Source organism: Sus scrofa, chromosome 13 (assembly GCF_054392235.1).
Source record: "Sus scrofa isolate SSC_HxYL_T2T_F1_AM1 chromosome 13, Sscrofa_HxYL_maternal_Yorkshire_Landrace_v2.0, whole genome shotgun sequence".
In the NCBI taxonomy this organism is placed as follows: Eukaryota; Metazoa; Chordata; class Mammalia; order Artiodactyla; family Suidae; genus Sus; species Sus scrofa.
This window is the reverse complement of record NC_139395.1, coordinates 25,473,850-25,499,725: the sequence shown is the minus strand read 5'-3', so window position 1 is coordinate 25,499,725 and position 25,876 is coordinate 25,473,850. Positions and strand designations below refer to the sequence as shown.

The 25,876-nt window shown below is 44.0% G+C and overlaps 2 protein-coding genes across 4 annotated transcripts in view; one reads left to right on the top strand and one right to left on the bottom strand.

Moving 5' to 3' along the window:
* Positions 1-17,288: 17,288 nt before the first annotated feature.
* On the bottom strand, positions 17,289-20,905 carry RPL15 (ribosomal protein L15). 2 transcript variants are annotated; one of them, XM_084986847.1, is made up of 4 exons: positions 20,785-20,905; positions 20,114-20,295; positions 19,780-19,916; positions 17,289-19,158 (listed from the first exon to the last, which is right to left on the bottom strand). In XM_084986847.1, exons 2-4 carry the CDS (start codon positions 20,283-20,285, stop codon positions 18,853-18,855), a joined length of 615 nt encoding a protein of 204 aa, XP_084842973.1. In that variant the 5' UTR covers positions 20,286-20,295; positions 20,785-20,905; the 3' UTR covers positions 17,289-18,852.
* Positions 20,906-21,158: 253 nt separating this feature from the next.
* NKIRAS1 (NFKB inhibitor interacting Ras like 1) overlaps positions 21,159-25,876 on the top strand; it is a 28,857-nt gene continuing 24,139 nt past the window's right edge. For both annotated transcript variants that reach the window (XM_005669298.4, XM_021071422.2), the window contains exon 1: positions 21,159-21,261. The gene's annotated coding sequence lies outside the window, so the exon portion shown is untranslated. The remainder of the gene's footprint in view (positions 21,262-25,876) is intronic.

The following is a 25,876-nucleotide window of genomic DNA, read 5'->3' as shown; positions in this document are numbered from 1 at the left end:
GGTATTGTCACTGCTGTGGCTCTGGTTACTGCTGTGGCATGGGTTTGATCTTTGTGGTCCAGGAAGTTCTGCATGCCATGGGCATGGCCCAAAAAAAACAACAAAAAAAACAAAAAACAAAAAACAAACAAACAAAAAAAAAAACATGGACCTCCAGATATAATTTAGTAGCGTATGGAAATTGTGTAATTTCTGTTTATTGAATACTTTTTTTTTTTTTTTGTCTTTTTGCCATTTCTAGGGCCACTCCTGTGGCATATGGAGGTTCCCAGGCTAGGGGTTGAATCAGAGCTGTAGCCACTGGCCTACGCCATGGCCATAGCAACGCCAGATCTGAGCCTTGTCTGTGACCGACACCACAGCTCATGGGCAACGCTGGATCCTTAACCCACTGAGCAAGGTCAGGGATCGAACTCGCAACCTCATGGTTCCTAGTTGGATTCGTTAACCACTGAGCCATGACAGGAACTCCTGAAGAGTCAATTTTATAGACATTCAACAATAGCTATTATCTATTTATTTATTTGTTTATTTGTCTTTTTGCCATTTCTTGGGGCACTCTCGTGGCATATGGAGGTTCCCAGGCTAGGGGTCAAATCGGAGCCATAGCCGCTGGCCTATGCCAGAGCCACAGCAACGTGGGATCTGAGCTGCGTCTGCAACCTACACCACAGCCCACAACAACGCCGGATCCTCAACCCACTGAGCAAGGCCAGAGATCAGACCCGCAACCTCATGGTTCCTAGTCAGATTCGTTAACCACTGTGCCACGATGGGAACTCCAATAGCTATTATTTAAAGGCTGCCACCTGTGACTAACTCAAAACACTCCTCAACAGTTCTGCCATTATCTATAATCACTTCGGACACTTCCATTTATTTGTGAGGTTTGGAGTCCATAAATGCCTCACATTATAAAGAGAATCAAAATCTGTGAGCTGTGCTATTTCTAACCATCTGTAATCAATTGGCTTTGGGGTGTTAGAATTTATGGAGGTTCCTACATATCTCTCTCCTCAAAATTAACTTCTCAATTCACAAAAGCTTCAAAAACCAGTGGCAGGCCCCACTGACCAAGAATAAACATCACCGTGCCAGGCAAAGACTAGGTAGAATGCCCTGTCTCCACCCATTTCCCAGACATATGAGAGTCTTTGGGGCCAGGAACTAACACCCAATGTGTTCCTTTTTTCTTTTTTACATTTAATTTAATTTAATTTAGTGAAGCATACTATATTGATTTACAATGTTGCGTCAGTTTCTAGTTTTCAGCAAAGTGATTCGCTTTTACATATATACAGTTTTGTCATATTCGTTTCCATTATGGGTTTATTACAGGATGTTGAACATAGTTCCCTGTGCTCTACAGTAGGACCTTGTTTATCTATTTTATATATAGTAGTGTGTATCTGCTAATCACAAATACCTAATTTTTCCTTTCCAAATCCTCTTACCCCTTTGGTAACCATAAATTTGTTTTCTTTTTTTTTTTTCTTTTTTTCTTTTTAGGGCCGCACCTGCTGCTCAGGCTAGTGGTCCAATCAGAGTTGAACCTACTGGCCTACACCACAGCCACAGCAATGCCGGATCCAAGTTGCATTTGTGACCTACACCACAGCTCATGGCAATGCCAGATCCTTAACCCCCTGAGCAAGGCCAGGGATCAAACCCCCATCCTCATGGATTCTAGTCGAGTTTTTTACCACTGAGCCACAATGGGAACTCCTTTTTTTGTTGTTGTTGTTGTTGGCTTTTTTTTGGTTCTGTAAAGTTTGTTTTATATGTCTGTGAGTCTGTTTCCGGTTTTGTTTTGGGCTGCACTCACAGCAGCTTCCCAGGCCAGGGATCAAACATGTACAATAGCAGTGACAATGCCTGATCCTTAACCCAGTGAACTGCCAGGGAACTCCTGTTTCTGTTTCGTAAATAAGTTCATTTGTATCCTGTTTTCAATTCCACATGTAAGAAATGTCATATGGTATTTGCCCAATATGTTTTTGAACTCACTGAGGGTAAGAAGATGAATCTGGGTCTCATGACCCCTTGCTACTTCCTGAAGCCCCGCCCTTCTCCCCATCCCTACCCACTTCCTTCCCCTTTGCTGTCCCTGTCCCCTTGCCCTTCTCTCTCTTCCTTAATATTTACTGAGCATTGCAGTGGACAAAACAGACAAGCACCTGACTGTTCCGGGCTTAAAGCCTCTGGGGGTGGAGAGTGGCCAGATAAACAATAAATAAATAAAACAGAGAATGTCAGATGGGGATGCTATGGGGAAAAACAAATCGAGGAAAGAAGAGGGAATGCCAAGGTCGAGGATGAGGGAATTTTTAATTTTAAATATAAAGGGTCTAGGAAGTCCTCCCTGAGAAGGTGATGTTTCAGCAAAGTTCTGAGGGAGGTGAAGGGGTGGGTCATTGTCTGTATTTGAGGGGAGAGAATTCCAGGTAGAGAGACAGCCACTACAAAGATCCTAAGCTGGAGTGTATACAAGCCAATCTGAGGAAGAGCAAGGAGGTAAGTGTGGGCTGCAGGGGCGAGAGCAAGGGAAAATGTAGCCGGAAGTGACATCAGGGAGGCAACTTTGATCCATGGGTCAGAGCGATTCTCAAAGGGAGTGGTCCCTCCATCTCAGGGGCATTTTGAAAATTGGTGGCGGTGTTTTTGATTGTCACAACGATGGCAAAGGTGCTCCCGGCATGTTAGGGGTGGGGGCCAGTGATGCCAGAAACCCTGCCAGTGTTTAGGACAGTCCCACTCCCTAGGAAACTGTCATACGCTTAACAGCTTTCAAATATCTTGCTACATTTTCAGAGGAGGAAAAAATCTGTTTTATCATATGAGCCCAGAACTTCATTTCACATATAAGCACAAACTACTTTTTTTGCACAGTTTTAATATAGACTCTGTTTCCCAGGAGTATACCTGCCTTATAAATGAAGGGAAACTTGTTGCTGGTTTTGTTTGGAAATTTACCAAGTGTTTAAACCTTTCAGAAATTGGATCACTGAAGGCAACGCTCTTTATGGTATTTGAGTGGCTAATCCCAAACACACAATGTATCAGGTTGGATTTAGTTTCGGTTTTTTTGGTTTTTGTTGTTGCTTTTTAGGGCCCCACTTGTGGCGTATGGAGGCTTCTAGGCTAGAAGTCAGATCAGAGCTGCAGCTGCCAGCCTACGCCACAGCCACAGCCACAGCAACCCCAGATCCAAGATGCGTCTGCAACCTACACCACAGCTCACAGCCAACACTGGATCCTTAACCCACTGAGCTAGGCCAGGGATCAAACCCACAGCCTCATGGTTCCTAGTTGGATTCATTTCCGCTGTGCCAAGATGAGAACTCCCACCGTTCTATATAAAGCTATAAATACCCTCTTCATAATACCTTCTGATCTAGTGGTATGCAGAAATTTACATATTGCAGCTCAATTGTTTGAAGATTATTTTTATTTTTCCATCATATTACAGTTTGGGCATTGATTTTTCTGAAAATATATTTGTAGATTAGTTGTATATAAACTTTTTATCAATGATAGTAAAGAGGGCATTATCAATTCCAATTATAAAAAGAGGGTGTTGGGTCCTTTCAACACAAAAATAGGGTTGAAAACAGCTAGTGTAGGGGTCTTATGCTCCTTCTGCTCTTTACAAAAAATTTTTTTTCTGGAGTTCCCGTCGTGGCGCAGTGGTTAACGAATCCAACTAGGAACCATGAGGTTGCGGGTTCGGTCCCTGCCCTTGCTCAGTGGGTTAACGATCCGGCGTTGCCGTGAGCTGTAGTGTAGGTTGCAGACGCAGCTCGGATCCTGCGTTGCTGTGGCTCTGGTGTAGGCCTGTGGCTACAGCTCCGATTCAACCCCTAGCCTGGGAACCTCCATACGCCGCGGGAGCAGCCCAAAAAATAGCAACAACAACAAAAGACAAAAAGACAAAAGACAAAAAAAAAAAATTTTCTTATCTTTTACTCTGAGACTGAAAGTCACTGCAGAGTTCTGAGCAAAAGAATGCTATGATCTGGTTAGTTTCAGAAATGTAACTCTTGCTGCCTTGTGGAGACTAGACTTGGGGGAACCCCAGTCCTAGTATAGAGAGTTTATCAGGACCCTCATCCTGTACTGCTTGTTGGAATTGTATTCTTACGTTTTTATCCCTGCAGCCCACCCAGGCTATCAGTGTGACTAAGCCTCTCTGCCTCTCAGCTACTCCTTCCAGAAGTGGTTCTGAATGCTCCCTCCTTTCTGGATTCCCCTGTGTTAGCCTAGATCTGGGTTCTGTGATTCTCTACTTCTTGTTTTTTACACACACACACACACACACACGCATACACTGTATTCTATATACTTATATTTACTGTATATACTTATATGTGTGAATTAGTATATAAATAGTACTTTATATATATGTAAATTGTGTTCTTCCTTTCTAATTGTCCTTGCAGGGAGAGCTTGTCCAAGTTACCTATTCCACCAATTTTTTTTTTCTTTTTTGGCATGTGGCGCTCCAGGGCCAGAGATCAGATCTGAGCCACAGTTGTCATCTAAGCCTCACCTGCAGCAACACCAGATCTTTAACATACCGTGCCAGGCAGGGATCGAACCTGCGTCCCAAGACACTGCCGAACCCATTGCACCACAGTAGGAGCTCCTCCACCAATTATTGATTCCACTATTATGAAAGGTGGAAATTCTATAATGTTTTTTAATTAAAAAAAAAAAAGAAACTGGAAGAAAAGAAACCAAAATAGCATGGTTCTGAAGAGTGGAATTCAGAGATAATTTTGATTTTCAGTATTTTTCAAATTTTTGGTAATTAAAAAAGATTATAGTTAGCATGTTTAAGAAGTTATCATGTTTGGAGTTCCCGTCGTGGCGCAGTGGTTAACGAATCCGACTAGGAACCATGAGGTTGCGGGTTCGGTCCCTGCCCTTGCTCAGTGGGTTAACGATCCGGTGTTGCCTTGAGCTGTGGTGTAGGTTGCAGATGTGGCTCGGATCCCACGTTGCTGTGGCTCTGGCGTAGGGTGGCTACAGCTCCGATTCAACCCCTAGCCTGGGAACCTCCATGTGCCGCGGGAGCGGCCCTAGAAAAAGCAAAAAGTCAAAAATAAATAAATAAATAAATAAAATAAAAAAGAAGTTATCATGTTCAAAAAGACTGAGAGTCTTGCATATTGTAAGCATATTTAAAAATGGAGGTGTCCCTGTCCTGGCTCAGAGGAAGCGAATCTGACTAGTATCCATGAGGATGCTTGTTCGATCCCTGGCCTCAATCAGTGGGTTAAGGATCCAGAGTTGCCTTGAGCTGTGGGGTAGGTCGCAGACGTGGCTTGGATCTGGCAATGCTGTGGCTGTGGCATATAGGCTGGCAGCTGCAGCTCCGATTTGACCCCTAGCCTAGGAACCTCCATATGCCCCGGGTGCGGCGCTAAAAAGACAAAATAAATAAATAAATAAATAATAAAAATGGAGATAATTTTACAGATAATCTAGAACATGGTTTTTAGAGTTAATTTTAATCTACATTTTAAATATTCCCCTAAATAACATTGTGAAAAATTTAAAGCAGTTTACTATTCCTTCCAATACTCTCTGCACTTGATTAGCCAGTGAGTCAAACATATGTTTACCGCTTATTTGAAATTAAAGGTGATTTAGGGTAAGCTTGTTAAGAACATTCTCACTCATTTTAAGATATATGAGATTTTTTGGAACATCCTCAGCCTATAAATTAAAATATTTGGGGAGTTCCCTTTGTGGCTCAGTGGTTAACAAGCCTGACTAGGAACCATGAGGTTGCAGGTTTGACCCCTGTCCTCAATTAGTGGGTTAAGGATCCAGTGTTGCCATGAGCTGTGGCATAGGTTGCAGATGTGGCTCGGAACCCACGTGGCTGTGGCTGTGGTGTAGGCCAGCAGCAGTAGCTCTGATTTGACCCCTAGCCTGGGAACTTCCACATGCTGCAGGTGCGGCCCTAAAAAAAAAAAAAAGAAAATGTGGTTGATTATTAGAAAATCATTATATATAGGAAAGACTACATCTAATTAAATAATTATCGGAGTTCCCGTCGTGGCTCAGTTCTTAACGAATCCGACTAGGAACCATGAGATTGTGGGTTCGATCCCTGCCCTTGCTCAGTGGGTTAAGGATCCGGCGTTGCCGTGAGCTGTGGTGTAGGTCGCAGATGCGGCTCGGATCCCGCGTTGCTGTGGCTCTGGCATAGGCCTAGGGCTACAGCTCCGATTCGACCCCTAGCCTGGGAATCTCCATATGCCGCGGGAGTGCCCCAAGAAATGGCAAAAAGACCAAAAAAAAGAAAAGAAAATTATGCCCCCACTTGAGGCTCAAATGTATTTTGAACCACCATACTTAAATATTTATCTAAAACTGGTTAGTTTTTTTTAATGACCATATATAGAATTTCCCGGGACAGGGATTGAATCTGAGCTGCAGCTTCAGGACTCCGTATCCTTTAACCCACTGTGTGAGGCTGGGGATCAAACCTACCCCTTCACGGTAACCCAAGCTGCTACAGTTAGACTCTTAACCCACTGTGCCACAGTGGGAACTCCTAAAACTGATTAAGTTTTAAGAGCAGTTCCAAAACATCAAAGGCTAGTTTTTTTCTAAGTTATTTTTATTCCTGCTTTATTTATTGATTGATTGTCTTTTTTAAGGCTTGAACCTGGGCATATGGAGATTCCCAGGCTAGGGGTCTAATCAGAGCTGTAGCCACCAGCCTACACCACAGCCACAGCAATGCCAGATCCAAGCTACGTCTGCACACAACTCACAGCAACACCGGATCTGTAACCCACTGAACAAGGCCAGGGATTGAATCTTCATCCTCATGGATACTAGTCAGGTTCATTAACTGCTAAGCCACGATGGGAACTCCCCAATTAAACTACAATTCATGCAAGACTGCTTACTGACTTTCTTACACTTAAAATGTTGGCCAAAGAAATTAGGGACAAGGACAATGCTTTCATTTAAAAAACAAAACCCAGTTAGAGAAATAGTGAAATTGCTGTGTTTTTGTGAGACAGACGTTGGTGGTAGAAGCCAAATGTCTTTATTTATTTATTTCTGTATATTTTTTTGGCGTGTACGCATGGCATATGGAAGTTCCCAGGCTAGGGGTCAATTCAGAGCTGTGGCTGCCAGCCTACACCACATGGGATCCAAGCCACGTCTGCGACCTACACCAGAGCTCACGGCAACACTGGATCCTTAACCCATTGAGCAAGGCCAGGGATCAAACCCACATCTTCATGGATACTAGTTGGGATCTTTAACAATGAGCCACAATGGGAACTCCAGCCAGATGTCTTTAGATCTTGTCATTGCTTCTGTGTTGCCATCCACAGCTTCAGTGAGCCTGTGAGTCTCATGGGAGAACACCCTGGAGTCACAGGGGCCACTTTTTCAGCTGGTTTACATTCTCCTGGGGGCAGCCCCAGCACATGACTGGCCGGGGCAGGAGTGTGAAAGCCCAATTTGCTCACCATGTGTTGAGACAATCTCTGAGGCATAACTTCCACTCCAGTGTTCCCTGTGGGATCAATACTGAAAGGACCCCCAGTAATTCTGAAACCACACTGGGACTCAGCTTCTCTTTCCCTGTCGACTTCCCCTGAGAGCACTTCGGTGATAAACTTCTAGCACAGGAATCCCCGATTTGGAATCCACTTTTATCTCATATTTCAACTTCCCTAGGGAAATATATTCATATAATTATTTTTTCTGGTGGGATGGATGGGAAGTTTGGGGTTAGTACTTGCAATCTACTGCATTTAGAATGGATAAGCAGGAGTTCCCGTCGTGGCGCAGTGGTTAACGAATCCGACTAGGAACCATGAGGTTGCGGGTTCGGTCCCTGCCCTTGCTCAGAGGGTTAATGATCTGGCGTTGCCGTGAGCTGTGGTGTAGGTCGCAGACGCGGCTCGGATCCCGAGCTGCTGTGGCTCTGGCGTAGGCCGGTGGCTACAGCTCCGATTGGACCCCTAGCCTGGGAACCTCCATATGCCGCGGGAGCGGCCCAGGAAATAGCAACAACAACAACAACGACAAAAAGACAAAAGACAAAAGACAAAAAAAAAAAAAAGAATGGATAAGCAATGAGGTCCTATGGTACAGCACCGGGAGCTGTATCCACTCTCTTGGGATAGAACATGACGGAAGATAATATAAGAAAAAGAATGTGTGTATATGTATGACTGGGTCACTGCTATACAGTGGAAATTGGCACATTGTAAATCAACTATACTTTAATTTAAAAAACCTAAAAATTTTTTTCTCATCATATCAGGATGCAAGAGGATTTGTTTCCTATAGAAGTCAATTATGAAATATATTGAAATTAAAAACATTTCACATATTTGGCAACTTAATGGTAGTTCACTAAGGAATTATTAGGGACCGGAGGGTCAGTGAAAACTTAAAATATTCAAACAAGAGCATTTTATTTTTTATTTACTAAAAAAAATCTTTTTGGAGTTCCCAGTGTGTCTCAGTGGGTTAAGAACCCAACTAGTATCCATGAGGATGCAGGTTCGATCCCTGGCCCCACTCAATCTGTTAAGGATGTGGTGTTGCAATGAGTTTGGTCTGGGTTGCAGACACAGCTTGGATCTACCGTTGCTGTGGCTGTGGCACAGGCTGGCAGCTGCAGCTCTGATTCAACCCCTAACCCAAGAACTTCCATATGCCACAGGTGTGGCCCTGCAAAAAAGAAAAATTTTTTTGGTTGCACCCATGGCTTGTCTACAGCCAGGGATCAAACCCAAGCCACAGCAGTGACCTGAGCCACAGCTGTGACAATGCTGGGTCCTTAACTTGCTGAGCCACCAGAGAACTCCAGAAAAAGCATTTTATATCAGTGATAAATATTTAAACTGACAATCCAGATCTACGGTCTGCAGAAAAAGAGTTATTCCTGGTCCAGTTAGAAGACCAAATTGATTTTTTTTTCTTTTAGGGCTGCACCCATGGCATATGGAAGTTCCCAGGCTAGGGGTTGAATTGAAACTGTAGCTGCTGGCCTACACCACAACTATAGCAATGCGAGATCCAAGCCTCATCTTCACCCTATACCATAGCTCACTGAAGCACTGGATCCCTAACCCAGTAATAGAGAGCGGGGATTGAACCCTCATCCTCATGGATACGAATTGAATTCGTTTCCGCTGCACCACAAAGGGAACTCCAGAAGATGAAATTGTTAAGTGGTTGCTTGGGGAGATTCAGAATTAGAGGGAAGGGAATTGGCTCTTAAGAGAAATTTCACTCAAGCCATCATAACCTAATAGATCTCTTTGTTCCATTATAGAAATATTTCTCTGTACAAAGTCTGACCTAGACATCTAAGTTCTTGGAATATTCCTTTTTTTTTTTTTGTCTTTTTTTTTGCTATTTCTTGGGCCACTCCCACGGCATATGGAGGTTCCCAGGCTAGGGGTTCAATCGGAGCTGTAGCCACCGGCCTACGCCAGAGCCACAGCAACGCAGGATCCGAGCCAAGTCTGCAACCTACACCACAGCTCACGGCAACGCCAGATCGTTAACCCACTGAGCAAGGGCAGGGACCGAACCCGCAACCTCATGGTTCCTAGCCGGATTCGTTAACCACTGAGCCTCGACGGGAACTCCTTGGAATATTCCTTATCCCTGGGTAGAACAGGAAAAATATTGACAAACCCTGAGTGTATTGTTTTACCTGCTTTACAAAATGACAAAATTTGCACATAAAGGCTTGAAGCCACTTGCCCAAGATGGTTTGTCCAGGAAATGAGAGTACAGGTGTTTGCACATCCAGCATCCCTGCCCTTAGCTGCTGCCCCACTAATGCACAGCTTTGTCTCTAGTGTTTATCATGGGAGGTACAGGCACAAGACAAAGAGTCTTGTCTGAGGCATCAGAGTGGGTCCTAGGAGTTCCTGTTGTTGCTCAGCAGGTTAAGAACCTGATATAGTGTCTGTGAGGATGCAGTTTTGATCCTGGGCCTCACTCAATGGGTTAAGGATTCAGTGTTGCTGCAAGCTACAGCATGGGTTGCACATACAGCTCAGATCTGGTGTTGCTGTGGCTGTGGTGTAGGCCTCAGCTATAGCTCCAATTTGACCCCTAACTGGGGAGCTTCCATGTGGGCAGCCTTAAAATGTAAAAAAAAAAAAAAAAAAAAAGAGTGGGTCCCAAAGAGTTTTCCTTCTCTTGCAGAACTAGATTATTGGATAGTTGGATGTATGCCTTGTTCTTTCCTTCCTGTTACTCTCTAGACTCAATCAAATCCTCTTTAAATAATTTCTCCTGGCCCCAGCCCCACTAAAGAGCTTTAAGGAGAGGTCATTGGTGGTGGCGGTGAAAAGGCAAAGGAGTCTTGACTAGTCTAGCTCCCCAACCCCACTTGGAGCTTGTTCCAAATCTGCCAGACCCTGATATGAAAGTTTTATTTTGTTTTATTTTATTTTTTGCTTTTTAGGGCCACACCTGAGGCATATGGAGGTTCCCAGGCCAGGGGTCTAATTGGAGCTGTAGCTGCCAGCCTACACCACAGTCACAGTAAAATGGGATCCTTAACCCAATGAGCAAGGCCAGGGATCGAACCCACAACCTCAAGGTTCCTAGTTGGATTTGTTTCCACTGCACCATGACAGGAACTCCGAGAGTTTTATTTTATTTTAAAAAAGGCAACGGTGGCCTTTCTAACACCTGGTGATACTCCCAAGAATAGTGAGAGGAAGAAAACCATTTTGAAACGAGAATGCTGTTGCTCAATGCAAATACTTCAGAAGTACTTTACAAATCACACAAAAACAATCAATGATATGGTGGCCTTAGATGTATTAGTTTCTACTGTTACATTGTAGGATGGGTTTCATTAGGAAAGCTTTTCACTTGGCAGCTCAGGCTTTCGTGGTGGTTTCTATCTTTGGGGTTGGCCCTTCTGAGGCTTGTCCTAGGCTTTGCTGTTGATGTGACCCAGGGGCCTCCAGTTCTCCTGGAGTGACTGACTGACTGGAAGAAGAGGGAATACTGAGAACAGAGGGGGGACATAAAGGAGTAAATCTATGAGCAGTCATTATACCAACATATCACATGCAAAAACCAGGGTGAATAAATTAGAGAACTACTAAATTGGGAGAGGGGCAGAGCATTTAATCTTTTTTCATTCTAACTGCAGTATTAATACTGGATGTGTTTACAGCAATGGCTTCTAAGAGAATCTTCCCCACAGAAACCAGCAGGGAGCCAATGGACTGAATTCTTTAATGTGGGTGACCTTTTTTTAAAAAAAGTTTTTTTATTTTTGGCCAACCGATGGCATATGGAACTCCCTGGCCAATGATCAGATCTGAGCCACAGTTGTAACCCAAGCCGCACCTATAGCAACACTGGATCCTTAACCCACTGTCCTGGGTCAGGGATTGAACCTCCGTCCCAGCAATTTCAAGACACCACTGATCCTGTTGCCTCTCAGAAGAGCTCCTGGACAATCATTTTTTAAATTTTCCTTTCTGATAAGTGAAACCTCCTGGCTTAGTTAATAATAAACCTCTGGAACCTAAATAATATGTTTATGGGACTTCCTGCTGTGGTGCAGTGGGTTAAGAATCTGATTGCAGTGCCCCAGGTTGATTCGGAGGAGCAGGTTCCATCCCTGGCCTGGGGCTGTGGGTTAAAGAATCAGGCATTGCTGGAGTTCCCATCGTGGCTCAGTGGTTAACGAGTCCGAACTAGGAACCATTAGGTTTTGGGTTCGATCCCTGGCCTTGTTCAGTGGGTTAAGGATCTGGCATTGCCGTGGGCTGTGGTATAGGTCGCAGATGCGGCTTGGATCCCCGTTGCTGTGGCTCTGGTGTGGGCTGGTGGCTATAGCTCCAATTTGACCCCTAGCCTGGGAACCTCCATATGCCGTGGGAGTGGCCCAAAAAATGGCAAAAAACAAAAAGAAAGAAAAAGAAAAAATCAGGCATTGCTGCAGCTGCAGCTTGGATTCAATCCCTGGCCCCTGGAACTTCAATATGCTGTGGGTGTGGCCATAAAAATAAATAAATAAAATTTCAAATAAATAAATAAATGTATGCTTACAATCTCAAAAAGATTTCATGATTAGATGACTGATAATTATGTTACTCATCAATTATTGTTTCTAAACCAGCTAGGACTGCCAAATAGGGAACTTGTCAAAATGACAAAGCCAACTGCAAGAAAACAAATTCAGGTGGTCATAGCATGCCAATTAAATAATTTATCAGTGTCAGGGGGATGGTGAGTTGCCCTTTACCAGGATTTGAGAGTGAGCTCTGAAGTGTGTGTTCTAGATGCTTTAATTATATTTGAGTTCTTTGATAGCGAGTTTTAAAGGTACTGGCTAGAGTTCCCTGGTGGCCAAGTGGTTAAGGATACAGTGTTGGCACTGCTGTGGCGAGGGTTCAATCCCTGGCCTGGGAACTTCCGAATGCTGCAGGCAAGCCTCCCCACCCCCGAAAAAAAAAGAAAGGTACAGGCTAACTATGCTACTTCTGAAGATTCTTTTAAAAGAAACTTGATTAGTGTTTCTTACTAACGGCCTCTATTTTAAGTCTATTTTTCCTATATAAAGATGGTTGAGGAGTTCCCGTCATGGCGCAGTGGTTAACGAATCCGACTAGGAACCATGAGGTTGCGGGTTCGGTCCCTGCCCTTGCTCAGTGGGTTAACGATCTGGCGTTGCCGTGAGCTGTGGTGTAGGTTGCAGAGGCGGCTCGGATCCCGCGTTGCTGTGGCTCTGGCGTAGGCCGGTGGCTACAGCTCTGATTGGACCCCTAGCCTGGGAATCTCCACATGCTGCGGGAGCGGCCCAAGAAGTAGCAAAAAAAAAGACAAAAAAAAAAAAAAAAAAAAAAAGATGGTTGAGGAGTTCCCTGGTGGCATAGTGGGTGAAGGATTCTGTGTTGTCACTGCTGTGGCTCAGGTCATTGCTGTGGCATGGGTTCGGTCTCCCTCACCTGGCAACTTCCACATGCCATGGGTGTGAATCCTCCCCAAAAAAGTTTTGGTCCCATATTTTTTAAAAAGTGGTTGCAAACTACAACTATAGCAATCATATTCACTGCAGCATTAATAACAATAGCTAAAATCTATGAACAATCCAGGAATTCCTGTCATGGCTCAGCGGTTAATGAACCTGACTAGTATCCATGAGGACTCGGGTTTGATCCCTGGCCTCGCTCAGTGGGTTAAGGGTCTTGCATTGCTGTGAGCTGTGGGGTAGATCAGTCACAGCTCAAATCTTGTGTTGCTGTGGCTTTGGCCTAGCCTGGTGGCTGCAGCTCTAATTGGACCCTGAGCCAAGGTTGTGACCCTAAAAAGACAAAAAAAAAAAAAAAAAAAAAAAAAAAGAATCTACGAACAATCTAAATGTCCAGTCAACATTCCCAAGGCTGATCTGGAAGATGATGGGCTGTGGGAAACAGGGTGCTGGGTAAAAACTATCCGTGGGCTGGCCAACCTGTAGCTTGTGGCTGCATGTCATCTCATTACTGGAATGTCAGGCAGCTTGACACTTCCAGGACAAATCCAAAGAACTGTTTTTTCTCCAAATGAATATTTATAAAACTTGAGTATCCAGCAGGGCCAAATTGAAGCCAGTGGAAAACTAGGTCTTTTTAGACCAAAAGCTTTATTCTTAGAAAATGCCTTGTAGCAGTTCCTTCTTCCGTTTTTGTTTTGTTTTGTTTTTTGTTTTTTTTCCCCCTGGCCTTGACCATGCATATGGAAGTTCCTGGGCCAGGAATCTAACCTTCAACACAGCATAGACCCAAGAAAGCTGCTGCAGCAACAATGCCGGATCCTTAACCTGCTATTCCACAAAACAACTCTAGTTCCTTCTTTTCTTTTCTTTTTTTTTTTACAGTTAATACTGTTGGGATAAAACTCCTGTTAAAAACTTCTAAAAACCCATGACCAACGCGAAAGGAAGTGGTAATCATACACTTTAAAATTCTGTAGCAACAAATATTATTCGAATACGAAATCAAAAGTTTTGTATGGGAAAACCAGACTTCAGATGCCTCTATTTTATTTATTTATTTATTTATCTTTTTAGGGCCACACCCGTGGCATATGGAGATTCCCAGGCTAGGGGTCCAATCAGAGCTTCAGCTGCAGGCCACAGCAACATAGGATCCACAGCCACAGCAACATAGGATCCAAGTTGCATCTTCGATCTACACCACAGCTCACAGCAACGCTGGATCCTTAACCTACTGAGCAAGGCCAGGGATCAAACCCGCATCCTCATGGATACTAGTCAGGTTTGTTAACCACTGAGCCATGACAGGAACTCCCCTGCCTCTTCTTTATATACTGAGAAATACCACAAGAAAAGGGAGAAAAGAATGTTAAGGGTTTAAAGCAATAGAACTTTCTGTGATGGCTGTCATGTTTTCTGTGCTGTCCAGTGTGGCGGCCAGAGTGGCCATTGAACACTTGAAATGTGGCTAATGTGACTGAAAGACTAACTCCTAAGTTATTTTTAATGTAAATTTAGTTGCAGGTGATTAGTGGCTACCACAATGAATAGTGCAATTCTATAGTATTTTTCAGTAAACAGCTGTGTGGTTTATAGGAAAGAAGCTGTCACATAACCAAGTAGCAGATAAACTGGTCGCAGAGTTGTGTACAGATAATCCCATTTTGCCTAATGAGTCAACTGAACAAAGGGTTGCCTATAGAGAATTTAAAGACAAAAGTGGACTAAAGATCTGTTTTTAAATTTTGTCATATGCTGACAGTTCTAAGCAATATCAGTGATGAAGTCTTCTCTGCCAGTGTGGAAAGTACCGGTTCCCTGTCCCTCCTTGGTATACAAACGATTCTCCATAACATCTCAAGTGTGCACAGGAATAGAAGGAAATCAAATGGATTAGCTATTAGGGATGTTCACAGGTATTTGCTTCTCCCTCTCACATAGTGAGATTTCACTTCTCTACACTTTGAATTCAGATATAGCCATGGGACTTGCTTCAGACAGTTTTCTGAGCAAAAGCTCTAAATGCCAGGGCATGCCGTACCATGCTCCACTTGTCATTTGCCATGGATGGCTGGCAATGTTTCAGATAGTGGCTCGTCCCATAGCCTAATTTCTGGAATGAGAACCATGACCAACCCTGAGGGTTGAACATGTAGTATGTTCAAGAAGTAAACATTCACAGTTCCTGTTGTGGCTCAGCAGAGATGAATCTGACTAGTATCCATGAGGTCGAAAGTTCAATCCCTGGCCTTGCTCAGCAGGTTAAGGATCTGGCGTTGCCGTGAGCTGTGGTGTAGGCCGCACATGCAGCTTGGATCTGGCGTTGCTGTGGCTGAGGTGTAGGCCAGCAGCTATAGCTCCAATTCAACCCCTAGTCTGGGAATCTCCATATGCCCCCTGTTCGTGGCCCCCCCCCCAAAAAAAACCCAAAGAAAACCTTTAGGAGTTCCCACCGTGGATCCACAATGGATTCATAGTGAGTTAAGAACTACTGCAGCAGCTCAGGTCACACTGCACAGTTGGGGATGGGGCTCAGGCGTTGATCCTCTGCTAGAGCCAGCATAGCCGGTTAAGGATCTGGAATTGTTGCTGCAGCTGCAACTCTGATTGAGTCCCTGAGCAGAGAACTTGCATATGTTGTGGGTGTGACCATAAAATTAAAAAAAATAAAACTTTATTATTATTGTTGTTGTTGCTGTCTCTGCCCCCCTTCAAGTAAAAGTTCCCAGACCAGGGATGGAATCTGAGCTACAGCAGGGATAATGCTGGACCCTTAACCACTAGGCCACCAGGGGTCTCCTAACCTTTATTATTTTTATTTTTTATTTTTTATTTCTTTTGCTTTTTAGGGGCGCACCCGCAGCATATGGAGATTCCCAGGCTAGGGGTCAAATCAGAGCTACAGCTGCCAGCCTACACCCTATAGCCACAGCAATGTGGGATCCAAGCTAAGTCTTCGACTTACACCACAGCTCATGGCAACGCCAGATCCTTAACCCACTGAGCGAGGCCATGGACAGAACTCACAACCTCATGGTTCCTAGTTGGATTCATTTCTGCTGCGCCACGATGTGAACTCCCAAACCTTTATTATTTTAAACTACTGAGATTTGGAGGGTGTTGGTGCAGCTTGAAGAGTGATACTTCTAGGAATTTATCCTACTGACAAATTAAGATATATGCAAACTTTTTGTAAAAGCAAAGATTGAAAAAAAGTCTTAAATATTCATCAGTACGGGCCACATTAAACAAACTATGGTACATCCATATGATGGAATAACATGCAGTCATAAAAAAGAACAAGGACACTTCCTGACCTGATATAGAGTAAGCTCTGAAATACATAACTACATGAAAAAATAAGTGTGCTGAATTGTTTCAGTAAAAAAGAAAACCTGTATTATGTTTGTACATTTATGAAAATAGCTTCTAATTGGGCAGAAAAAACCAAACTGATCACACTGACTGCCTCCAGAGAATTAAGGGGCAGGGAGACTTTTACTGTAGACCCCATTTTATCCTTTGAATGTTTAGCCATATCTATGTATTACCTAGTCAAAACCTAAGTTTATATGGGATATGAATTCAGACTGCCACTGTGATGTTGAACAAATGACTCCATCTCTATGCCTACTCATTGATAAAACGGAGGAGTTAAAATTAGAACCTCCGTCTTGTGAGGCTGCAAGAAACAGACTGCTCTGCTTCTGAAGAAAATTCCAGTAATTAATTGGAGTACATTGCAAACACCTGCTGACCTAGAAATGTTAAGCAGGAGATGCTAGGTGGTCAGGGAAAGCCCCTCAGGTGACAGTATCTGCTGTTTTCCCATCATAAAGGCATTACATTAGTATGCTTGGTGTCTGAGATCTGAGGAGCCTAGGCTGACAGAATGAGGACACTGTAGGGCATGAGATCATTTGGTGGGAGAGGAAGGTCATGGAAGCTGTTGGTTAAGACTTTTTAGTTTCCTGTGAGTCCTCCAGATGCTGTGTTAAGACTAAATAGCGTAGCAAGGGAAGAGGCAGGTGATATGGGTAATGCTGACCTTGGCCTGAATCCTCCCTTCTCTCCCCAAATCAGCATGTTTATTTGGAAGAAAACCTTAAAATGAACTTTTCTAATTCACATTAAGGACCAAGAACCAAGAGAGAAAAACTGAAGACTAAGCACCACACACCTTGTTTTCCCTGAAATTTTTTCTGCCCTGTTACCTTTTTGTAGATTTGACTTGCTTTTAAAGCACACTAGATGACAAAAGATAACAAAAGGTCCATTTGTTTTAGTGTAAGACATTTATTCTTATATACCTGAACCTCTACACAAAACATGGCTTCACTTTTTTTTGTCTTTGATTGGGAGAGTTTTGATGTCAAGATGTTTTGCAAGCTTTGTTTTCTGGAAACCATTGAAATGGGACTTTTAAAAGACTCTTGAAGAAATGATGAGAGAAATTGGTTCAGGGAAACCAGCCATTATATTTCAAAATTACCTACTGAGAGCAAACCAAGAACTGGACAGAATTGGGGTGATTCCTCTTCCATATTTCCTACACACTCAAATCCACCCTGGGAGACAGAGGCCTAGTCCACTAGAAGACAAAATGCCAACAGGATGTTGTGGTATGCCAAACACTAAGGTGGGCACAATTAATGGCCTGGCTAGTGTGTGGAATGGTGAGGATCTTAAGGGGAGTTTGAGCAGGAATTAGAAAAATAACTGTAGACAACACATAAAGTTAGATTGGAAACCATGAACTTGTATTGACATCAACTACATGACTTTTCTCAGTAGCCTTTTGGGAATGGATAGTGGCTTTACCAAAGAAAACTTTAACACTGATTAGATTTAGCAGTTATCCCCCCCCCCCAGGTGGCTTAGAGAGAGCTCATAATAGTCACAAACTAATACTACAGATAGAACACTTAAAATTTTGATATAAGTTTTTTCCTGTCCTCCAACATTTGAAAGATAGCTCATGGACACCAATTCCCCAATCCTACCTAGCATTACTAGCTTACAAATCTTAAGGCTAGTAACCCCAATCTCATTTCATGTTCAATTTCCATCAGTTTCAATGTACACCAGTGTAAATACCATGACTACTTTGCAGTATGCTACAGATCGGAGTCATGGGATTAAACCACAAACCCCACCTTTTATGTGAACTTCAATGGTTGCCATGGAGGCCAAGGCAGTTTAAGTTTACCAGGATTCCTTTCATTTTTAAGAGAATCCTCTCGCAACAGGTTTATTCAATTCTCTTAAAAATGCTTGCATTCTTTTACATTTCTCCCTTTTGAAGCAGCAGTTATATAAACAGATTAGATCAAGCCTAAGAAACGTGGGCCCCACTCAACTTTCATTATTTTTCTGCATATGACCATGATAAAGGATCAGGACATCCTTCACATTTTAAAGGAGAATTCAAAATTTAGTTTCTCCTTGCCAAACTCCATAAATCAGCCACTTTTAGAGTAAACCAGCAGAGCATTGCATCACCCCCAATAAAGCTGTAGGTTTCATCACATGCACCAACAAATCTACACGGCTAGTTTCTGCCTCTTTTACAGAATTTTACACCTATTGTTCCAAACAGCATTTTAAACAGACATATCAACTCCCTAATAAAAGCAAGGCATTTCCCTTATTAGAAACAAGATACACCATCACTTAAGATCTTCAAACATTATTGCACTTTTAACTTTCAAAATTTGACAATGCATTCAATGAAACAATCTGCAGACAACTAGTTTTAACAGACAAATTAAAAAACACTTTTAAGCAGACATGAATGTCCTAAATTGTTTATTAGGTAAGAATTTTACAAACATTACTTATTAGCGGTAACGGTGGAGCTGGAGAGTATTGCGCCTTCTCCAAGCTGCACGGCGGGAACCACCAATAGTGTGGTGGAACTTGTGGCCCTTTCCAAGGCCGCGGCTCTTTCTGCCTGCAGAAGTCAGCCCTCGCATCTCCCTATGCTTGTGGACTGGTTTGGTGATCCACTGGGTGTCAGGATTTCTTCTGATAGCTTTATGGAATGGATCAATGAGGATAACCTCAAAGAATTTGTATGTAGAATCTTCACCAACCCAGTAAGAATTCAGGACTCTCAGAGCCCCACAGTGGCGTCCAGCTCGCTCCTAGGAGGGAAAAATGGCCCAAGGTCAGCCTCTCACATACACTGGTAGCAAATTAGGAGGCAAGAATTCTCTTTAGTTGTGATCTAGAGGAGAGACTAAGGTTGCTCATTTAAAACTACTCAAATACTCATCAAGCATCTCCCCAGAGGATGGGACCAAGTAGGATAAGGTAGACATACTGTAACAAATGTAAATATCCTTAAATACACTTTTAGCTCATGGAGGGCACCAGGCCCTTGTCTGCCAACCTCTACTACAAAGCACAATTTAACTTACTTGCTAAGACAGACAACTTACTACTGACCACAGGAAATTAGTGACATGAACAAACATAACTTTTTTGACACCTGGGGAAATGTGCTCTTCAAGACAGTGTTTACTGCCACTTGAAAGCTTAGGTTCCACGGGTTCACATTAACTCAAAACACACCCCTTTAAGGGCACAGGTTCCTAATGAAAGCTGAAAAATAGTATCAACTGTTCAGACTAATAAACTAAAAACATCAACCCCATCTTAAACACAATAGGGCTCACTTTGGTACAAACGATCAGAAAAGTTGCTCAAGTTCTCCTCCACCATCTCCAGGAGACCAATACAAGTGCTTCTCAAAAACCACTTACCTCGGCAACAGACTGAAGGCTTCGAGCAAACTTTAGCTGGTTGACACCATGGTGGACAGGCTTGCCGTAGGTGGCACCCTTAGGAACTGGGCGTTTGCGGCCACCGCGGCGCACACGAATCCGATATATGACATAACCTATTTATTTTTTTATAGAAAGAAAAAAAAGAGAATCCGGAAGTGTGAGCATTAGACTCAATGACTTGTCACTAATGTTCGTACATCAAATGTATTTCAGACCATTGGTCGGATTCTGCCAAAGCCCTATGTGAGAAAGGCTCCTTGAGGACCCGGACAATTAACTATATCTAAGCCTCCAGGCGGAGAACACTCACCTTGCTTGGCCTTGTATCCCAGCCTGCGCGCCTTATCGGGCCGGGTGGGGCGGGGGGCCCTGTGGAGAGCGGAGAGCTGGCGGTACTGCCAGCAGCGCACCCGGAGGAGAAAGCGCATGACGTCGGACTGCTTCTTCCTCCATAGCTCCTGGATGTACTTGTACGCGCCCATCTTGGCTTACCTTCAAAATGAACCGGGTGTTAAATGCACCATCCTTTTCAAGTGGAATGAGGATACCCCGGCCGCCCGTCCATCTTCGTTCCCCACCGACCACGAAGAGGCACCGCTGGTGACTTGGCTCTGCACCCACTGCAGGGCACCTATGCGCCCAGAAAAGGCGGCGCTCCGCAATCGTCTGCGGGACCAATTAGCGAAGCTGCCTCGGGAACCAAGGTGGAGGAGGACCGAAGCAGACAACGTCCCAGAGACCTCAGGGGAGGGTGGTGGTGGTAGTGCTCCCCCCGCCCGCTTCGCCTGAGGACGCCCCAGGCCCGGGTCCCCATCCCTCGACCCCCGTGCCTCCCTTTCCTTTTCGTTTGGGGCCCACTCGAATTCCCGCCGCCATCACAGCATCCCCCAACCCGTTCTGGGGGCCTCCTCTCCACGCCCGCGCTGCCCCGCATCTCGCTTGCACCCGCCCCGCACAAGAGGCAGAAGGAGCTCAGAGTACGCAGGGTTCCCGAGCCTGGATGGCCGAGGAGAAGAGAGATCAGCGGCGGATGGAGTACGGAATAACACAACACAGCCTACCTGATGGCTGCCGACAGACGGAAAGGAAGACGCTTTCTCCCACAATCCCTTTTGCGCTCCTCCCCCACTTCGGCGAGCCTCGTTCCGGTGGGAAGCGGCGGCCCCTCAGAGCCTCATGGGACATGTAGTTCTGGTCAGGAGCTGGCGGGAGGAGTTCGGCCGGGATTGGGCCCAACCTCCCCTAGAATCCCGCCCCCTGCTCCTCGAGATTCGCTATTGGGAGGCAGGGGCGAGGCGAAGGCGGAGTTTCGCGGCCGGGCGCAGCGTCTGGACCTCCAGCCGTGGGGAGAAGGCAGCTGGGGGCGGGGCTCTCGGGGCGAGTCTTGCAGTGGGGCTGTGCAGCCGCCGTGGAGCGGTGCAGTTGCGCTGCTCTCCTCGGGCTCGGAGGGGCGTGCAGGTCTGTCGGGGGGCGTGCGGCGGGGTCTCTGCGCTCGCTGCAGCCTCCTCCCCTGTGGAGCTGCTGCGCGCCGCTTTCCTGGCGTGGCGCTGCCCCCGTCGCTAAACAGGGCGCTCGTGGTGCGGGGCTTTGCGGCTGGGGCCCAGCTCCCAGAAATTTTGCCCCCAGAAGGGTTGGGGGGCGGAAGGGTGCGTAGGCGGCTCAGCGTCTTTCTTGGTCCGAGCCTCCCCTGCGTAAAGATTTGGTCCTAGATTTGCTACGTCAGAACCAGGGTTTTTTAGAAAAGCAAAATTTTATGTGCCAAAATCTGGTCGGCTGGTGCGAGTATTTCGGTGGGGAGCAGGCGGGGAAGCCGAGAATATGGAAGCATTTTCTGTTGGTTTCTTTATTGACGAACAGTTTACTCGCTTTTGTGCTTTTCCAGAATATTTTCGTTTTTGATAAATCATATGGTTTAGTTCTCTTGCAAATTTTAAGTGTAGTAAGGGTCTTAGAGAATCATTTATTTATCTTCTAAATTAGTGGATTTTTTAAACCTCATATCCTTTTTTTTTTTTTTTTTTAAATCGCAGCCTTACCATTGTAAAAGCCCTCCTGCGGTTCATTGATCCATTCAGCAAACCTTAGTGTTGTCCGTCAGGGCCTTATATGTACCAGGTTGTGGCCCAGCTATAGGGAAGGTAGCCTTGGTCGGTCCAGAATTTCTAGCCAGAAGGGAACCTGGCAGATGACATCAAAGAGGGGAGGGTTTTTTTGGTATGTTTGTTTGTTTGTTTGAATTACTCAAATGAATTTATCACATCTGTAGTTGTATAATGGTCATCACAAGAGGGGAAGGGTCTTATGAGGACTTTGGGTTTTCAAACTTTCCGAGGTTGGAAACCATTGGGAGATTTTGAGCAGAAGGGTGACTCTGTGTAGCCTACATTTTAAAGGATCATTTGAATTGCAACTTGGAGGCTAAAAGGAAGAAAGGAAAAGGGAACAGCAGAGAGACTGGTTAGGAGGTTGCATTAGTTTCCAGTTGCTGCTCTAAGAAATCACAGCATATTTCCTGGCTCAAGGAGTTCCTGTCGTGGTGCAGTGGTTAACGAATCCGACTAGGAATCATGAGGTTGCGGGTTTGATCCCTGGCCTCCTCCTCAGTGGCCTAAGGATCCGGCATTGCTGTGATCTGTGGTGTAGGTTGCAGACTCGGCTCGGATCCTGCGTTGCTGTGGCTGTGATGTAGGCCGGCAGCTACAGCTCTGGTTGGACCCCTAGCCTGGGAACCTCCATGTGCCGAGGGAGCGGCCCTAGAAAAGGCAAAAAGACAAGAAATAAAAAATATTTACTGGCTCAAGACAGTGCATTTTTATTGTCTTATTCTGTGGGTGAGGAATCTCACTAGGCTGGGAGGCACTGGGAGAGAATCCATTTCCTTACCTTTAGCAGCCTCTGGAGGCCTCCTGCATTCCTTGGCTTCTGACACCTTTATCTTTAAAGCCAACAACATAGCATCTTCAGAGTCTGTCTCTCACTTTCTGACACTCTTGTCTCCTCCTTATAAAGACACCTGTGATTAAATTGGGTCTACTCAGGTAATTCAGGATAATCACCCCATCTCAAGGTTCTTAATTTAGTCACAATCACAAAGTCCTTTTTACTATGTAAAGTACAATATTCATGGGTTTGGGGGCTTATGATGTGAACCTCTTTGAGAGATCAGGTGAGAAAAGATGGTGTCTTAGATTATTACTTCAGTAGTGATGGAGGTGGTAAGTGGTCCAGCAATGGATGTGTTTCAAAAGTAGTGGATTTTGGAGTTCCCTGGTGGCCTAGCAGGTTAAAGACTACTGTGGCTCAGGTCCCTGCTGTAGCGCAGGTTTGATCCCTAGCCTGGGAACTTCTGCATGCCTTGGGCAAGGCTAAAAAAAATAGAGGAATTATTGATGGACCGCATGTGGGATGTGAGAAAAATTAGTCAAGAATGATTGACCACAGAGTTAGAGAAATCGTTTAGAAAGAAGATTTTGGCAATGTGATTAAATCACTGTTAATTTCTTAATTAGCTTTTCCAGCTTTGTTTCTGAATGTGCAGTTTGCAGTTTCTCCTTTAGCAATTTTGCAAGATTTGGATTGGTATTTTCAATTGATTTGGAGGTGCCTGAGGGCAGGGATCATTTCTGGTTTTGCCCCAGAGTTGTCCCTAATGCCTGATATTGGGGTCAGCCCTCAGTAAATGTTTACTGAATGAATAAAAGAATGGTAAGCTGGAATCTGCTTTTTGTACCTTATTATATAATGGTTGCTTGCAAAACTCTTTTAATATATGTAAAGTGTATTCATGTATATTGCACACACTCCATGTTTACATAAACAAATAGACCATGTGGAAGCTTTCCTCAGGTAATGCTTATGTAAGATCTATAGCATCTCTTTATGAAATTAGCAGTATTTCATATTAATATTTTTCTGGATGCATAAGAAAGTTGTGTTTTACTTTTGGTTTTTTTTTTTTTGCTTTTTGGGACCGCACCTCATGGTTTTTAGTTGGATTCGTTTCCACTGCACCACAACGGGAATCCCGTGTTTTACTTTAAAACTAGAATGATGTCCTTAGAAGATCAAAAGGAACAGAAGTACTAATAATACTAATACGTACTAATAATTTGAAACACCTGTGTTTTTTGGGGTGTCCTTTTTATTTTTATTTTTTTGTCTTTTCTAGGCCACACTCATGGCATGTGGACGTTTCCAGGCTAGGGGTCTAATCGAAGCTGTAGCCACCGGCCTGTGCCACAGCCACAGCAACATGGGATCTGAGCCATGTCTGTGACCTACACCGCAGCTCATGACAATGCCAGGTCCTTAACCCACTGAGCGAGGCCAGAGATCAAACCCGCGTCCTCATGGATGCTAGTTGGGTTTGTTAGCTGCTGAGCCACGAAGGGAACTCCTTGAGACACCTGTTTTGATGGCTCTTCCAAGAGCATATTGATGAAGCTCAGTCTTTCTACCAAATAGGTCAGATCATATTTTTATCCTCTAGCAACCCTATTGATTAGCCTGGAAAGCAAAGCAGTATGTACTTAAGACTGCATTGGATTTTGCCTGTTAAGCACGTTCTTTTAATCATTTACTTTGGGACGTCAGGAATTAATAGGTCGCAGATTGAATTTTATTGTCCAGCAGTTTCCTAGGATAGGGACGGACATATAGCCTTAGTGACTGCTTTTTGCATTAACCTCATGTTGATGTAGTTTCTGGATAAGAATTTTCCGCTTTCATAGTATTGCACCTTAAAGATTATCCGACTACACTGGAGCCTTTCACATGCTCCAAACCTGGATTTACGTAAGAGGCCAGGATCTATTCCTGTGATTTCCTGCCCTTTCAAACTGCTGCAGTTGACCTTCTTTTATATTTGGAAGGAAATGGTGTTTATTGTTATGAGGTGTTGTGAAATATCATAGTGCTCATAGAATTAAGCTTTTAGGAAGTTTTACTTGTGAATCTGAATATATATATATATATTATATATATATAAAAGTGTGAGAACGACTTCCTTCTACATAGTGAGGGTCCCTACCATTGTGATCATATATAGAGAATAAACTATTTTGTATGTGTATTTAACATTATCGATTCTGAATCTTACATTAGATATTTTTTTAAGAAGTCATACTTCAAAAAATTAATTTTATGGAGGTATAGTTGATGTATAGTGTGATATGAGTTTCAAATGCAACAACAGTGATTCAGAATTTTTTTTTTCTTGTGTAAATCCCGGTTTGGGATTTTTAATTGTATTAAAACCTCGTGGTTCCCAGTCGGATTCGTTTCCGCTGTGCCACGACAGGAACTCCCAAAATTTTTAATTATATTCTGTTTATACTGGAGTTCTCATTGTGGCGCAGTGGAAACAAATCTGACTAGCATCCATGAGGACACAGGTTCGATTCCTGGCCTCGCTCAGTGGGTTAAGGATTGATCCCATGTTGCTGTGAGCTGTGGTGTAGGTCGCAGATCCGGCTCGGATCCTCCGATGCTGTGGCTCTGGGGTAGGCCTGCAGCTACAGCTCCATTTGACCCATAGCCTGGGCACTTCCATATGCTGCTGGTGTGGCCCTTATAAGACAAAAAAAAGAAAAAAAATTCTTTTTTATATTTATTATGAAATACTGGCCATATTCCCTGTGCTGTACAGTATAACCTTGTAGCTTATTTATTTTATATGCAGTAGTTTGTACCTCAAGAATACTTTTGAATTGATGGTAAAGCAGGTCATTGATCTTCAGTTTTATGTAGTACTATTATTTCCCAATTGAAGACAACTAGGAATCTAGGTATGCTGGATTTGGGGGGGGGGGGTTGGGAGGCGCCTGTGGGATGTGGAAGTTCCTAGGCTGGGTATTGAACCCACACCACAGCAGCGAAAGCAGTGACCAGAGCCACTGCAGTGATAATGCTGGATCTTTAACTTGCTCTCCCACAAGGGAACTCCTTTATTTATTTTTTTAAGATATACTTTGATTAATCACATTTACCCTCTCATCTTTATTTTCTTTTTAATGGTATAAAATATTTAACGTGATCTCTTCTGTCTTATTTCCTTATTCCTTTCCTTCTCTCT

What these genes read in the sequence shown, in the direction of transcription:
- RPL15 (XM_084986847.1), bottom strand. Translation starts at nt 20,285, where the DNA reads ATGGGCGCGTACAAGTACATCCAGGAGCTATGGAGGAAGAAGCAGTCC. An exon ending in GGGATACAAGGCCAAGCAAG is followed by an intron (nt 19,917 to 20,113) that starts GTGAGTGTTCTC and finishes AAAAATAAATAG; the next exon opens with GTTATGTCATATATCGGATT. An exon ending in GCCTTCAGTCTGTTGCCGAG is followed by an intron (nt 19,159 to 19,779) that starts GTAAGTGGTTTT and finishes TTTCCCTCCTAG; the next exon opens with GAGCGAGCTGGACGCCACTG.